The sequence below is a fragment of the Oncorhynchus mykiss genome, chromosome 19, assembly GCF_013265735.2.
Source record: "Oncorhynchus mykiss isolate Arlee chromosome 19, USDA_OmykA_1.1, whole genome shotgun sequence".
Classification (NCBI taxonomy): domain Eukaryota; kingdom Metazoa; phylum Chordata; class Actinopteri; order Salmoniformes; family Salmonidae; genus Oncorhynchus; species Oncorhynchus mykiss.
The window spans coordinates 8,070,856-8,088,192 of NC_048583.1; the positions used below are offsets into that span (position 1 = coordinate 8,070,856).

At 44.1% G+C, this 17,337-nt stretch overlaps 1 protein-coding gene across 7 annotated transcripts in view; it reads left to right on the forward strand.

Moving 5' to 3' along the window:
* Positions 1-763: 763 nt before the first annotated feature.
* LOC110534593 (fibronectin) overlaps positions 764-17,337 on the forward strand; it is a 65,017-nt gene continuing 48,443 nt past the window's right edge. For all 7 annotated transcript variants that reach the window (XM_036954120.1, XM_036954121.1, XM_036954123.1 and 4 more), the window contains exons 1-5: positions 764-884; positions 6,396-6,438; positions 6,626-6,892; positions 7,357-7,623; positions 11,075-11,344. In XM_036954120.1, the coding sequence (XP_036810015.1) occupies positions 882-884; positions 6,396-6,438; positions 6,626-6,892; positions 7,357-7,623; positions 11,075-11,344 (850 nt within the window). In that variant the 5' untranslated portion in view covers positions 764-881. The remainder of the gene's footprint in view (positions 885-6,395; positions 6,439-6,625; positions 6,893-7,356; positions 7,624-11,074; positions 11,345-17,337) is intronic.

Consider the following 17,337-nt stretch of genomic DNA (forward strand, 5'->3'; position numbering starts at 1 on the left):
GGAGAAAGGTGTAGAAAGAGAGATGAAAGAGAGAGGGAGAAAGGTGTAGAAACAGAGATGAAAGAGAGAGGGAGAGAAAGGTATAGAAAGAGAGGTGTAGAGAGAGAGATGAAAGAGAGAGGGAGAAAGGTGTAGAAAGAGAGATGAAAGAGAGAGGGAGAAAGGTGTAGAAAGAGAGATGAAAGAGAGAGGGAGAAAGGTATAGAAAGAGAGGTGTAGAGAGAGAGATGAAAGAGAGAGGGAGAAAGGTGTAGAAAGAGAGATGAAAGAGAGAGGGAGAAAGGTGTAGAAAGAGAGATGAAAGAGAGAGGGAGAAAGGTATAGAAAGAGAGGTGTAGAGAGAGAGATGAAAGAGAGAGGGATAAAGGTGTAGAAAGAGAGATGAAAGAGAGAGGGAGAAAGGTGTTGAAAGAGCAGGTTGAGAGAAAATAAGTTCTGTCACTTAATCTCTGTGACCACACTCTTTATTTCATAAAAGCATTGAATATAATGAATATTTTATTGGGTCTCCGTACCGCATTGAAATCATCCCTGAGCTTCACTCTTATCATGTCTGCTTTCTGACAACGTTTTAGGACCATCAGCTCCACAAAGACCTCTGCTTCCACCTGGAGGAACAACGGAGTGATTACAACTGTCACAGGAATGACAAAAAAACAAGGAAGAATACTGTATGTTTTCTGGTCTGTTTGTTTGTTTGTATGTTAACAGCATTTAACCAAGAGCTGAAGACATTTCAACTTGATCAAATGTTTTCATGTATAATAAATATTTTAAATAGTGTTTAACTGAAATAGTAAGTGAAAGTAGTAGTGAAACTGAAAGTAAATTCGACAACTATTTTATGTAGCTTCACACGAGACAGCTCAACAGCAGGAGAAATGGTAGGTTAATATTTGTATCATATAAGTCAGGTGTCAGATCTTTTGGCGTCACTTCTTATTTATCCAAAAGAAACGTGAAGATAATACGGCCGTTGTTCAACGTCTTGCTAATAAATGGCAGGTCAAAATATAGAATACCAAACTAGGCCCAGTATGGCGAGGGGCGCACAAAGAAGTCTACGAAACGTGTTCTCTTTTACACAGCGATCGAGTGTATTCAGTGTATTTCTTCCACACTTTGAAAGGAGGTCATGTCATTGATTGCGCTATAAGCAAAATTGAGTTTCGTTACATTTGTTCGGTGTATACCCATACTTGCTTTTAATTAGTAGGCATTTTAGGATGGGCGAAAATAGGGACTTTTATATTATGTGAAATTTGGAAAATAATGTACAATTTCAAAAAGTGAGTACTTTAAATGCCAGGATATTAAACTAATTTCTGCCGTGGTAGATTTCGACCAAGAGAATCTTCTTTACACACTCAGGTATTTACTTACTGCATTCATTTTTACTAAACAGTACGTTCTATATAGTATGTAGATTTCAGACATGGCCTATGACTTCCGGTAGCAGCTGCTCCCAGTCGACCCATACAAAACGGATGCGTAAAAACGGTAAAAATGCAGACAATTTTGGGGTTGAAGGTGGGACCATGGAGATAGATAGATGACTCAACTTTGTATCTATGCCATTTAACATCTGAAATCATGGGCAGCGCCATGAGTGTATCTCCATTTTAAAGTAGTACATTTTCTTCTTCAGCCAGTGAAGTTGGAAATCCCACCCAGTTGACTACATTAATACGATGAAATCCCTCAATGGCGCTGCTCATTTATAAAATAGTTCTTTGGCCACTAGAGGCCTCTATTATTCTCTATGGTTGGGGCAGGTTGGAACATTTGGGCTAGTAAGGTACAACTTTGACGTCAATTATACATAAACTGTATCCCATCTAGCCATGACCAGGTTCGGGCGGATAGGTGTCCAGCCTAGGCCTGGGTCATTTCTACAACGCAGTGCGTTTTCTGTCTCCAGGAAATATCACTTTTTATTTAGTTTCAAATGTGGATTCCAAAATTCTTTAAATATAAGGTCCTTAAAAACTAAAATATTCATCCTGAAAGGATGTATTTTGAACACTATTCTTCAGTGGATGAAAGTGTTTTTGCCATGTCCCTGGGTGTTATTTGTTTGAATGTTAATGACGAGACAGAGGCATTGATGCGAGTAACCAGTCTTGTTCAGAACATCACAACACATCCGGGTATCTCAAGCACCCCGGTAAAACACAAGAGTTGCAGTAATGAATATTTACCAACAGATGGCATCACTGTGCCATTTTACACCCATAACATTATTCATCAACTTCCGCAGGAAACATAAGCAATACATTATTGTATCTTTCTTCATTATTTTATAGTTCCTAGTTAAATTCTCTCATCAATAATGTTTTTTAAATTATTTGTATTATTGCATTATTATTATTGTGTTTAAGATGTTCTGTGTGTCCCTGATATCACTTTCCACCCTGTTAGTTTGTTGTAAATCTCCATTTAAGAAAACAACCATTTCCTAAAGTGACACCACATTCAGGAAGTGTCATAATTTCTTTGGTGGGAAAACAATGGTTTTAAGCTACAGAAATATAAACACTCAGTTGTATCTATTTTTCATGTTTCATGATGTTAGTCTGTACACTATGTCCCACTGTATGTCCCACTGTATGTCCCACTGTATGTCCCACTGTATGTCCCACTGTATGTCCCACTGTATGTCCCACTCATATCTGTATGTCCCACTGTATGTCCCACTGTATGTCCCACTCATATCTGTATGTCCCACTGTATGTCCCACTGTATGTCCCACTCATATCTGTATGTCCCACTGTATGTCCCACTGTATGTCCCACTGTATGTCCCACTCATATCTGTATGTCCCACTGTATGTCCCACTGTATGTCCCACTGTATGTCCCACTGTATGTCCCACTGTATGTCCCACTCATATCTGTATGTCCCACTGTATGTCCCACTCATATCTGTATGTCCCACTGTATGTCCCACTGTATGTCCCACTGTATGTCCCACTGTATGTCCCACTCATATCTGTATGTCCCACTGTATGTCCCACTGTATGTCCCACTCATATCTGTATGTCCCACTGTATGTCCCACTGTATGTCCCACTGTATGTCCCACTGTACGTCCCACTGTATGTCCCACTGTATGTCCCACTGTATGTCCCACTCATATCTGTATGTCCCACTGTATGTCCCACTGTATGTCCCACTGTATGTCCCACTGTATGTCCCACTCATATCTGTATGTCCCACTGTATGTCCCACTGTACGTCCCACTGTATGTCCCACTGTATGTCCCACTGTATGTCCCACTCATATCTGTATGTCCCACTGTATGTCCCACTGTATGTCCCACTGTATGTCCCACTGTATGTCCCACTGTATGTCCCACTCATATCTGTATGTCCCACTGTATGTCCCACTCATATCTGTATGTCCCACTGTATGTCCCACTGTATGTCCCACTGTATGTCCCACTGTATGTCCCACTGTATGTCCCACTCATATCTGTATGTCCCACTGTATGTCCCACTGTATGTCCGACTGTATGTCCCACTGTATGTCCCACTCATATCTGTATGTCCCACTGTATGTCCCACTGTATGTCCCACTGTATGTCCCACTGTATGTCCCACTCATATCTGTATGTCCCACTGTATGTCCCACTGTATGTCCCACTGTATGTCCCACTCATATCTGTATGTCCCACTGTATGTCCCACTGTATGTCCCACTGTATGTCCCACTGTATGTCCCACTCATATCTGTATGTCCCACTGTATGTCCCACTGTATGTCCCACTGTATGTCCCACTCATATCTGTATGTCCCACTGTATGTCCCACTGTATGTCCCACTGTATGTCCCACTCATATCTGGATGTCCCACTGTATGTCCCACTGTATGTACCACTCATATCTGTATGTCCCACTGTATGTCCCACTGTATGTCCCACTGTATGTCCCACTCATATCTGTATGTCCCACTCATATCTGTATGTCCCACTGTATGTCCCACTCATATCTGTATGTCCCACTCACATCTGTATGTACTACTCAAATCTGTATGTACCACTCATATCTGTATGTCCCACTGTATGTCCCACTCATATCTGTATGTCCCACTGTATGTCCCACTCATATCTGTATGTCCCACTCACATCTGTATGTCCCACTCATATCTGTATGTCCCACTGTATGTCCCACTCATATCTGTATGTCCCACTGTATGTCCCACTCATATCTGTATGTCCCACTCATATCTGTATGTCCCACTGTATGTCCCACTCATATCTGTATGTCCCACTGTATGTCCCACTCATATCTGTATGTCCCACTCATATCTGTATGTCCCACTGTATGTCCCAATCATATCTGTATGTCCCACTCATATCTGCATGTTCCACTGTATGTCCCACTCATATCTGTATGTCCCACTGTATGTCCCACTCATATCTGTATGTCCCACTCATATGTGTATGTTCCACTGTATGTCCCACTCATATCTGTATGTCCCACTCATATCTGTATGTCCCACTGTATGTCCCACTCATATCTGTATGTCCCACTGTATGTCCCACTCATATCTGTATGTCCCACTCATATCTGTATGTCCCACTGTATGTCCCAATCATATCTGTATGTCCCACTCATATCTGTATGTCCCACTCATATCTGTATGTTCCACTGTATGTCCCACTCATATCTGTATGTCCCACTGTATGTCCCACTCATATCTGTATGTCCCACTGTATGTCCCACTCATATCTGTATGTCCCACTCATATCTGTATGTCCCACTGTATGTCCCAATCATATCTGTATGTCCCACTCATATCTGCATGTTCCACTGTATGTCCCACTCATATCTGTATGTCCCACTGTATGTCCCACTCATATCTGTATGTCCCACTCATATGTGTATGTTCCACTGTATGTCCCACTCATATCTGTATGTCCCACTCATATCTGTATGTCCCACTGTATGTCCCACTCATATCTGTATGTCCCACTGTATGTCCCACTCATATCTGTATGTCCCACTCATATCTGTATGTCCCACTGTATGTCCCAATCATATCTGTATGTCCCACTCATATCTGTATGTCCCACTCATATCTGTATGTTCCACTGTATGTCCCACTCATATCTGTATGTCCCACTGTATGTCCCACTCATATCTGTATGTTCCACTGTATGTCCCACTCATATCTGTATGTCCCACTCATATCTGTATGTCCCACTCATACATGTCTACCCTGTTAGGTTAAATAGAGAAAAATCACAACATTTCTAAATGTTAAAAAATGTTTGATAGAGAAGTTCAAATCCTGTTCAAGTGTCCACCATTGTACTAGCTCAAACTAGCTCAGTCATACATGTCCTTTTTCTGATAGAATACTACAACATTTCCTAAAAGATGACGACATGAAAAATACAACGAAATAACCTAATTACATAACGACTATAATTGATTTATATAATCTTTGGCTATCATTACAAGATAGCCTAGGTTACCATTACAAGATAGCCTAGGTTACCATTACAAGATAGCCTAGGTTACCATTACAAGATAGCCTAGGTTATCATTACAAGACAGCCTAGGTTACCATTACAACAAGGGTTGTACAGTACAGTTCTGAGGTGCTGAAAAGTGAGGTCAGGTACCGTATCAACAGAACTATTGTTGCAATGTGTGACCACACCGTCAGTGTTTTATCCTAACATTATGTTTTTTAGAATACAATGAAACCTGCAATTGTGCTTGTTTCCTGGCACACTCTCCTTCACCGTTGCAAAACATTCAGGATAACTTCAGTGCCCGTATAAGTGGGAATGCTGTGAAATAATATACAGGTATCTGACCAAATAAAGTATCTTAACAAGGAGCCACCATGAGCCAGAACAGCTTCAATACACCTTGTAATACATTCTACAAGTGTCTGGAACTCTATTGGAGGGATGCAACACTTTTCTTCCAAGAGAAATTCCATCATTTGGTGTTTTTTTGATTGTGGTGTAAAACGCTGCCTCAGGCTCGGCTCCAGAGTCTCCTATAAGTGTTTCATTGGTTTGAGATCTGGAGACAGACACACCCTTTAAAGCCCTTACGCTCCTTTTGAGAGCCCTCTTTCAGAGTCACTGAGATCTCTTCTAGCCCTGTTAGCCAAAATAATGGGCAACTGGAAGTAGTTATACATGACCCAATGCATGATGGGATGTTTTAATGGCTTAATTAACTCAGGAACCACACCTGTGTGTATATACTTTGTATCCCTCATTTACTCCAGTGTTTCCATTGTTTTGTAGGTTACCAGTAGGTCAAAAGCAGTTGATGTATCTTGACTTTAAAATATTTGTTGTACATTTAGCAAAATAACAATTTCTATGTTGTTATAGAAATGACTCATTCTTATTTTGTTCTCACACTTTAAGAGTTGTGATGGCGACCAGCACACAATGCAGTCCTCAGATGATGGTAGGTATGGAAACACAGAATAAACTGACTCAAACTATATTATTTAATTTAAATCTACATTTAAGAGGATACATTTACTAAGATATCAATTGTTGTCCCTTTACTGCTGGGATGAATAACACACATTTGGTTTAGTAATTTTATTTTCAATAAAGTCTTTTTATCTCTCTCATTATTCCTTCACCAGTGCTGCCCACTCCTGGTGACATCCAGGTCCTGTTGCTGACATTAGATTCTGTGTCTCTGAGCTGGAGTTCTCCTCAAGGGCTGACAGGACCACAGACATTCAGAGTGACCTGGGGGTGTGACGGTGAAACAAGCTCAACAAGAGTGAAAGATGTGCATCATCTTGAAATAAGCAGTCTCAAACCTGATGAAAAGTACCAGTTCAACATGGCAACAGAGGGAGAAGATGGAAGACAAAGCAGATGGGTGTCAGCATCCCTATCTACAGGTACAGTAGGCCTCAGCATCCCTATCTACAGGTACAGTAGGTCTCAGCATCCCGATCCACAGGTACAGTAGGCCTCAGCATCCCTATCCACAGGTACAGTAGGTCTCAGCATCTCTATCCAAAGGTACAGTAGGTCTCAGCATCCCTATCCACAGGTACAGTAGGTCTCAGCATCCCTATCCGCAGGTACAGTAGATCTCAGCATCCCTATCCACAGGTACAGTAGGTCTCAGCATCCCTATCCACAGGTACAGTAGATCTCAGCATCCCTATCCACAGGTACAGTAGGTCTCAGCATCCCTATCCACAGGTACAGTAGGCCTCAGCATCCCTATCCACAGGTACAGTAGGCTAACTTGTGTTTTTATCCAGACTACATCAGTCATTCATTACTAGAGACATTTTTGGACTCTGTCAAAAACAGCACATCCTCTATTCTAAACTAATCTTGGTTTTTGTTCCAGTGGTCACACCCAGAGATTTAAAGGTAGACCATTTGGAAGAGACCTCCTTCACTCTCCACTGGTCCAAGGCTGAAGGGATGGAGAAAGTCCCACAGCACTTCTTCATATCCAACTGCATCCCAGGAACAGACCCCCTCACAGCCGTTACTGACGACTGCCACAAAACCTTCTCAAACCTGCAGCCTGGCACTGAGTACACTGTTAGTGTTGCAACTGTGCTGAGTAATGGGGAACAGAGTGAACCTGTCTCTACAACAGTCTGCACTAGTAAGAGATATTCCCCTAATTACAGCTCATCATCTCTTTACCAGTAACTACAGAGATATCTCTTTACCTGTAACTAGAGAGATGTCTCTTTACCAGTAACTACAGAGATATCTCTTTACCTGTAACTAGAGAGATATCTCTTTACCTGTAACTACAGAGATATCTCTTTACCTGTAACTAGAGAGATATCTCTTTACCAGTAACTACAGAGATATCTCTTTACCTGTAACTAGAGAGATATCTCTTTACCAGTAACTACAGAGATATCTCTTTACCAGTAACTACAGAGATATCTCTTTACCAGTAACTAGAGAGATATCTCTTTACCTGTAACTAGAGAGATATCTCTTTACCTGTAACTACAGAGATATCTCTTTACCAGTAACTACAGAGATATCTCTTTACCAGTAACTAGAGATATCTCTTTACCAGTAACTACAGAGATATCTCTTTACCAGTAACTGGAGAGATTTTGTTACTTTACAAATAACATTTTTGTTTTGTTGTTAGTGATCTGTTTTGTGTGTGTGTGTGTTTTTTTCTCCCATATCTGAAGCCCTGGCTTTATTCTACTGTTCCACCCTTAAGGCTATAAACATTTGATTAAATGTTTAAGTGATAAATATTTTTGAAAATGAGGTGAACTAAAATGTTAAGGTAGAAATAGGGCTGTTGCGGCATATTGCATGAACAGTAACAGACAGTTACATGACCTTTCAACATCATCAAATCAGAACCATGGACAGTGTAGTGACTTTAAATAAAAGTCCTCAGATTAATGTTAAACTAATCAATGAACTATGTACTAAAATGAATCATGTAACACTTAACTTTATTTGGATTTGGGGCACCACGAGAGCGGTTCTTTAAAGAGTTACCATCTCCCGAATTAAACTCTTCAAGGTCTTTACCTATCACATCTATAAACAGTAAACTTATGAACCATGACCTCGTATCATATCACCATTCGTAAACTCGTTGCATCTGCAAAAACCTGAGCCTTACTGATGTTTCAGAACTACGGAAATTGGTTTAATTATTAATTTAGATGCTAATTAAATGGGAACACAGGTGAAAACACAACCACTGTACAGGTTATTGACTGGAGACATAATGCGATGAAAACAGGTCCCTAGCAGAATTACAACTTTGATCAATAGTTGTTTAGTGGGGGGGCTTCCCCTGTGATTTTACCCACACACAGCTACTGAAATTGAAAACAGATTTGACGTATTATACTGAGCAAAATATAAACGCAACATTTTATATAATTTTACTGAGTTAAAGTTCATATAAGGAAATCTGTCAATTGAAATAAATTAATTAGGCCCTCATCTATGCATTTCACAATGGGAGCCAGGCCCAGCCAATCAGAATGAGTTTTCTCCCACAAAAGGGCTTTATTACAGACAGAAATACTCCTCAGTTTCATCAGCTCTCCTGGTGGCTGGTCTCAGACAATCCCGCAGAAATATGAAATATGAACATTCAATTATTTGTCAACATCTCTGGTAGACATTCCTGCAGTCAGTATGCTAATTGCACAATCCCTCAAAAGTCATCTGTGGCATTGTGTTGTGACAAAACTGCACATTTTATAGTGGCCCAATATTTCCCCCAGCACCTGTGTAATGATCATGCTGTTTAATGCCATGCCTGTCAGGTGGAGGGATTATCTTGGCAAAGGAGAAACACTCACTGACAGGGATGTAAACAAATTTGAGAGAAATTAGCTTTTTGTGCAAATGGAACATTTCTAGGATATTTTATTCCAACGAATGAAACATGGGACCAACCCTTTACATGTTGCTTTTATATTTTTGTTCAGTAGTGTAAAGGCAAGATTAAATTGAGAATAGTCTAATGGGTGAAAATATGATCACTTGATGAGAGAACAGTGTGTGCAGCCTGAAGCTTTTTTGCTTGCACTCGGTCCCTATAGTCCTATAATGCAGCCCATATATGTTTTCATTTCTAAGACATTCTAAGGGTTTCTATAATTCAAAACTAAAGTTACCAAATAACTTTGAATCTTGCATATAGGACCTGTTTCAAATGATCACTTTTACACTCAACATAGACACTTGGTATGCGCACCAGCTCTGGATTGGGAAAAATATCCTCTCTATTTTATTCAGCTAAGTTCCATTATATTCTTCTTACTATAAATGTATATAATATAAAATAATCGCACAGGACTTAAGCATATATTGTCTGCTAAATGAGCAAGCCTACAGTCTATGGCATGGCACATAGCCAGATAACATACAGTAGAACTCTTCATATATTGTCTGCTAAATGAGCAAGCCTACAGTCTATGGCATGGCACATAGCCAGATAACATACAGTAGAACTCTTCATATATTGTCTGCTAAATGAGTAAGCCTACAGTCTATGGCATGGCACATAGCCAGATAATATACAGTAGAACTCTTCATATCTTGTCTGCTAAATGAGCAAGCCTACAGTCTATGGCATGGCACATAGCCAGATAACATACAGTAGAACTCTTCATATCTTGTCTGCTAAATGAGCAAGCCTACAGTCTATGGCATGGCACATAGCCAGATAACATACAGTAGAACTCTTCATATCTTGTACTCCCGAAGCACTTCACTTTTTGTGCTTGCCAGTTAGCAGTTGTCAGCTGTTAGCAGCCAATGGCTAGCAGTTTCTTTCTGGCTATAAACATGGATGATTGCCATAATGATTGCATGACAATAACCAGCTGACAAAATGTCGTGACCTCCACATCCCTAGCGAGAACATCTTAAAATACTACAGCAATCTTAGTGAAACACCTAGCAGCCTAATCAAGAGATGTTGTACTGCTGGGGAGGCTGAAAGAGGCATAGTTCAGACATTATCTGAGAGGAAGGTATGTATGTCTTCATCAAAAGCTTGAGGACTTTCAAGTTTTACATTTTTCTGATTATACAATTTTTGAGAAATGTTAAGTGGGACATCTATTAAACATTGAATTACATTTGAGTGTACAACACATTTTGCCCCCAGAACAGCCTCAATCTGTTGGATCATAGACTCCTCAAGGTGTCGAAAGCGTTCCACAGGGATGCTGGCCCATGTTGACTCCAATGTTTCCTACAGTTGTGTCAAGTTGGCTGGATATTCTTTGGGTGGTGGAACATTCTTGATACACACTTGAAACTGTGGAGTGTGAAAAACCCAGCAGCGTTGCAGTTCTTGACCCAAACTTATGCTCCTGGCACCTACCATACCCTGTTTAAAGGCACTTAAATATTTCTGTCTTGCTCATTCAAGACAGAAAGTATATTTAACGAGTGACATCAAAAAGGATCATAGCTTTCATCTGGATTCACCTGGTCTGTCTATGTCATGGAAAGAGCAGGTATCCTTAATGTTTTGTACACTCAGTGTATATCTGGAGTTAAACTGTAACCCTGACAATAATGTCTTTATTTTCCCTTAGTACTTCCTGCTCCAGACCAGCTGACTGTTGACTCAGTGGACACCACATCAGCTGCTGTTAGCTGGAGCCAGCCACCAGGATTGGACCAAACCCAACATCATTACCAGATCTCCTACCGCTGTCCAGGGATAAAACCACACATCACTACCACATCTTCACCCAGCATCACTCTCTCTGACCTGAAACCTGCTACTGAGTACTCGGTCACTGTCTGCACTGTGCTGGAAAATGGAAAGCAAAGTCAACTGGTGTTAACGACCCTCACCACAGGTAACTACCCTACTTAAGTATTAGGTCTGGTTATCAAAATGACTATATGTGAATTCCCCAGATCTCAAAATGCAGTTTGGTAGTGAAATCAATAAAAGTTGTGCATCCTATTTCCATTGGTCCTCCTTGATATGTTTCTACAACTTGATTGTAGTGCACCTGTGGTAAATTCAATTGATTGGACATGATTTGGAAAGGCACACACCTGTCTATATAAGGTCCCACAGGTGACAGTGCATGTCAGAGCAAAGCCACCAAGCCATTTGGTGGACGGAAGGTCCCCAAGAACATAGTGGCTTCCATCATTCTTAAATGGAAGAAGTTTGTTACCACCAAAACTCTTCCTAGAGCTGGCCAAAACTGAGCAATCAGGGGAGAAGGGCCTTAGTCAGGTAAGTGACCGAGAAACCGATGGTCACTCTGACAGAGCTCCAGAGTTCCTCTGTGGAATGGAAGAACCTTCCAGAAGGACAACCAGCCCTGCATCACTCCACCAATCAGGCCTTTATGTTAGATTGTCCAGACGGAAACTGTTACTCAGTAAAAGGCTAATGAAAGCCCATTTGGAGTTTGCCAAGAGCCACCTAAAGGACTCTCAGACCATGAGAAACAAGATTATCTGGTCTGATGAAACCAAGATTGAACTCTTTGGCCTGAATGTGAATCGTCACGTATGTAGGAAACCTGGCACCATCCCTACGGTGAAGCATGTTGGTGGCAGCATCATGCTGTGGGGATATTTTTCAGCGGCAGGGACTGGGAGACTAGTCATGATCGAGGAAGAGATTAACGGAGCAAAGTACAGAAAGATCCTTGATGAAAACCTGCCCCAGAGCGCTCAGGACCTCAGACTGGGTGGAAGGTTCACCTTCCAACAGGACAATGACCCTAAGCACACAGACAAGACAATTCAGGATTGGCTTCGGGACAAGACTGTGAATGTCCTTGAGTGGCCCAGCCAGGGCCCGAACTTGAACCCGATCAAACATCTCTGGAAAGACCTGACAATATCTGTGCTTTGACGCCCCCATCCAACCTGACAGAGCTTGAGAAGATCGAAAAAGAATGGGATTAACTTCCCAAATACAGGTATGCCAAGCTTGTAGCGTCATACCCAAGAAGACTCACGGATGTAATCGCTTCCAAAGCTGCTTCAACAAAGTAATGAGTAAAGGGTCTGAGTATTAATGTAAATGTGATGTTTCAGTTGTTTTTTAAATCAAATTTGCAATATAAAAAAAATACAAATGTTTTGTCACTATGGAGTATTGACAAGGGGGGGAAAATTATTTAAAACATTTTAGAAAAAGGCTGTAACGTCACAGAGTGTGGAAAAGTTAAGGGGTCTTAATACTTTGCGAAAGCACTAATATCAGAGTTCACGCTTTCACACTTTCGAATAGCCCCCACGATATGCAACTTTTCAGGGAAGTTAGGGACCAATATACAAAGGCAGCTAGGAAAGAAAAGGCTAGCTTTTTCAAACAGAAATTTGCATCTTGTAGCACAAACTCCAAAAAGTTCTGGGACAGTGTAAAGTCCATGGAGAATAAGAGCACCTCCTCCCAGCTGCCCACTGCTCTGAGGCTAGGAAACATTGTCACCACCGATATATCTGAGATGATTGAGAATTTCAATAAGCATTTTTCTACAGCTGGCCATGCTTTCCACCTGGCTACCCCTACCACGGTCAACAACTCCGCACCCCCCATAGCACTTGCCCAAGCCTCCCCAGCTTCTCCTTCACCTAAATCCAGATAGCTGATGTTCTGTAAGAGCTGCAATATCTGGACCCCTACAAATCAGCTGGGCTAGACAATCTGGACCCTCTCTTTCTAAAATTATCCACCGCAATTGTTGCAACCCCTTTTACTAGCCTGTTCAACTCTCTTTCATATCGTCTGATATCCCCAAAGATTGGAAAGTTGCCGCGACCATCCCCCTCTTCAAAAGGAGAGACACCCTAGACCCAAACTGTTACAGACCTATATCTATCCTACCCTGCCTCTCTAATGTCTTCGAAAGCCAAGTTAACAAAGCATTTCGGATCCCACCGTACCTTCTCTGCGATTACATTTTGGTTTCCGAGCTGGTCATGGGTGCACCTCAGCCACGCTCAAGGTCCTAAACGACATCATAACCGCCATCGATAAAAGACAATACTGTGCTACCGTATTCATCGACCTGGCCAAGGCTTTCGACTGTCAATCACCGCATTCTTATCGGCAGACTCAATAGCCTTGGCTTCTCAAATGACTGTCTCGCCTGGTTCACCAACTACTTCTCAGATAGAGTTCAGTGTGTCAAATGAGAAGGCCTGTTGTCTGGACGTCTGGCAGTCTCTATTCAATTCTCGGGCCGACTATTTTCTCTGTATACATCAATGATGTCGCTCTTGCTGCTGGTGATTCTCTGATCCACCTCTACGCAGACAACACCATTCTGTATACTTCTGGCCCTTCTTTGGACACTGTGTTAACTAACCTCCAGATGAGCTTCAGTGCCATACAACACTCTTTCCGTGGCCTCCAACTGCTCTTAAATGCAAGTAAAACTAAATGCATGCTCTTCAACCGATCGCTGCCCGCACCTGCCGCCCGTCTAGCATCACCTGTCTGGACGGTTCTGACTTAGAATACGTGGATAACTACAAATACCTAAGTGTCTGGTTAGACTGTAAACTCTCCTTCCAGACGCATATTAAGCATCTTCAATCCAAAATTAAATCTAGAATCGGCCTCCTATTTCGCAAACAAAGCATCCTTCACTCATGCTGCCAAACATACCCTCGTAAAACTGACTATCCTACCGATCCTTGACTTCGCAATGTCATTTACCAAATAGCCTCCAACACTCTACTCAGCAATTGGATGCAGTCTATCACAGTGCCATCCGTTTTATCACCAAAGCCCCATATAGATGACCTGGAGCCAGTGGGTTTCGCGACGAATATGAGGCGAGGGCCAGCCAATAAGAGCATACAGGTCGCAGTGGTGGGTAGTATAAGTATTTTCTAGGTAAAGCCCTGCCTTATCTCAGCTCACTGGTCACCATAGCAGCACCCACCCGTAGTACGTGTTCCAGCAGGTATATTTCACTGGTCACCCCCAAAGCCAATTCCTCCTTTGGCCACCTTTCCTTCCAGTTCTCTGCTGCCAATGACTGGAACGAACTGCAAAAGTCACTGAAGCTGGAGACTCATATCTCCCTCTCTAACTTTAAGCACCAGCTGTCAGAGCAGCTTACATATCATTGCACCTGTACATAGCCCATCTGTAAATAGCCCACCCAACTACCTCATCCCCATATTGTCACGCCCTGACCATAGTTTACTTTGTATTTTCTATGTTTTGATTGGTCAGGGTGTGATCTGAGTGGGCATTCTATGTTTCATGTCTTGTTTGTCTATTTCTATGTTCAGCCTGATATGGTTCTCAGTCAGAGGCAGGTGTTCGTCATTGTCTCTGATTGGGAACCATATTTAGGTAGCCTGGGTTTCACTGTGTGTTTGTGGGTGATTGTTCCTGTCTATGTGTTTTCACCAGATAGGGCTGTTTAGGTTTTCGTTACGTTCATCACGTTCTTTATTTTGTAGTGTTTGTATTGATTCGTGTTTTACATTTGTTCATTAAAACATGGATCGCAATCTACATGCTGCATTTTGGTCCGACTCTCCTTCTCACCTAGAAAACCGTTACAGAATCACCCACCACAAAAGGACCAAGCAGCGTGTCAACAGGCAGGAGCAGCGCGAGGAGACGCGCAATAAGGATTTCTGGACATGGGAGGAAATCCTCGACGGGAGAGGACCCTGGGCTAAACCAGGGGAGTGTAGCCGCCCAAAGAGGCAACAGGAGCAGCCCAAAGAGGAGGTATGGACATGGGAGGACGAATTAGAAGGAAGAGGACCCTGGGCTCAGCCAGGAGAATATCGGCGCCCCAAAGAAGAACTGGAGGCGGCGAAAGCGGAGAGGCGCAGATATGAGGAGGCAGCACGACGTAGCGGATGGAAGCCTGAGAGGCAGCCCCAAAAATTTCTTGGGGGGGGGCTAACAGGGAGTATGGCTACGCCAGGTAGGAGACCTGGGCAGACTCCCTGTGTTTACCGGGGGGCTAGAGAGACCGGACAGGCACCGTGTTATGCAGTGGTGCGCACGGTGTCTCCAGTGCGGGTGCATAGCCCGGTGCGGTATATTCCAGCTCCGCGTGTCGGCCGGGCTAGATTGAGCGTCGAGCCTAATGCCATGAAGCCGGCTCTACGCAGCTGGTCCCCAGTGCGTCTCCTTGGGCCGGCTTACATGGCACCAGCCTTGCGCTCGGTGTCTCCGGTTCGCCTGCATAGCCCAGTGCGGGCTATTCCACCTCGCCGCACTGGCAGGGCGACCGTGAGCATTCAACCAGGTAAGGTTGGGCAGGCTCGGTGCTCAAGAGCTCCAGTGCACCTGCACGGTCCGGTTTTTCCAGTACCACCTCCACACCCCAGCCCTCCGGTAGCAGCTCCCCGCACCAGGCTTCCTGTGCGTGTCCTCGGCCCAGTACCACCAGTGCCAGCACCACGCATCAGGCCTACAGTGCGCCTCGCCTGTCCAGCGCTGCCAGAGCCTCCCTCCTCTTCAGCGCTGTCGGAGTCTCCCGCCTGTTTAGCGCTGTCAGAGCTTTCCGCCTCTACAGCGCTGCCGGAGTCTCCCGCCTGTTCGGAACTGCCAGTTTGCAAGGAGCTGCCAGTTTGCAAGGAGCTGCCAGTTTGCAAGGAGCTGCCAGTCTGTAAGGAGCTGCCAGTCTGTATGGAGCTGCCAGTCTGTATGGAGCTGCCAGTCTGCATGGAGCTGCCAGTCTGCAAGGAGCTGCCAGTCTGCAAGGAGCTGCCAGTCTGCAAGGAGCCGCCAGAGCTGCCTTTCTGCAGGATGCCGCCAAAGCTGCCAGTCTGCAAGGAGCCGCCAGAGCTGCCAGTCTGCAAGGAGCCGCCAGAGCTGCCAGTTAGCATGGAGCAGCCAGAGCCGCCAGTCAGCATGGAGCAGCCAGGGCCGCCAGTCAGCATGGAGCAGCCAGGGCCGCCAGTCAGCATGGAGCAGCCAGGGCCGCCAGTCAGCATGGAGCAGCCAGAGCAGCCAGTCAGCATGGAGCAGCCAGAGCTGCCAGTCAGCATGGAGCAGCCAGTCAGCATGGAGCAGCCAGAGCTGCCAGTCAGCATGGAGCAGCCAGTCAGCACGGAGCAGCCAGAGCTGTCAGTCGACCAGACTCTTCCAGATCTGCCAGTCGACCAGACTCTTCCAGATCTGCCAGTCGACCAGACTCTTCCAGATCTGCCAGTCGTCCAGACTCTTCCAGATCTGCCAGTCGACCAGACTCTTCCAGATCTGCCAGTCGACCAGACTCTTCCAGATCTGCCAGTCGACCAGACTCTTCCAGATCTGCCAGTCGACCAGACTCTTCCAGATCTGCCAGTCGACCAGACTCTTCCAGATCTGCCAGTCGACCAGACTCTCCCAGATCCGCCAGTCGACCAGATTCTTCCAGATCTGCTAGTCGACCAGGATCTGCTGAAACCGCCAGCCAGCCAGGTTCTGGTAGTTTCTACTACCTGCCTGGGCTTCCTCTCAGTGCTGAGCTTCTTCTCAGTGCTGAGCTTCCTCTCAGTGCTGAGCTACCCATCTGTCCCGAGTTACCTCTGTCCCGAGCTGTCCCTCTGTCCCATGTTATCATTGTGGTGGGTAACCTATTTAGGGACGTTTAGGAGGGGGATTAAAACTGTCATGGAGTGGGGTCCACGTCCAGCGCCAGAGCCGCCACCGCGGACAGATGCCCACCCAGACCCTCCCCTATAGGTTCAGGTTTTGCGGCCGGAGTCCGCACCTTGGGGGGGGGGGGGTACTGTCACGCCCTGACCATAGTTTACTTTGTATTTTCTATGTTTTGATTGGTCAGGGTGTGATCTGAGTGGGCATTCTATGTTTCATGTCTTGTTTGTCTATTTCTATGTTCAGCCTGATATG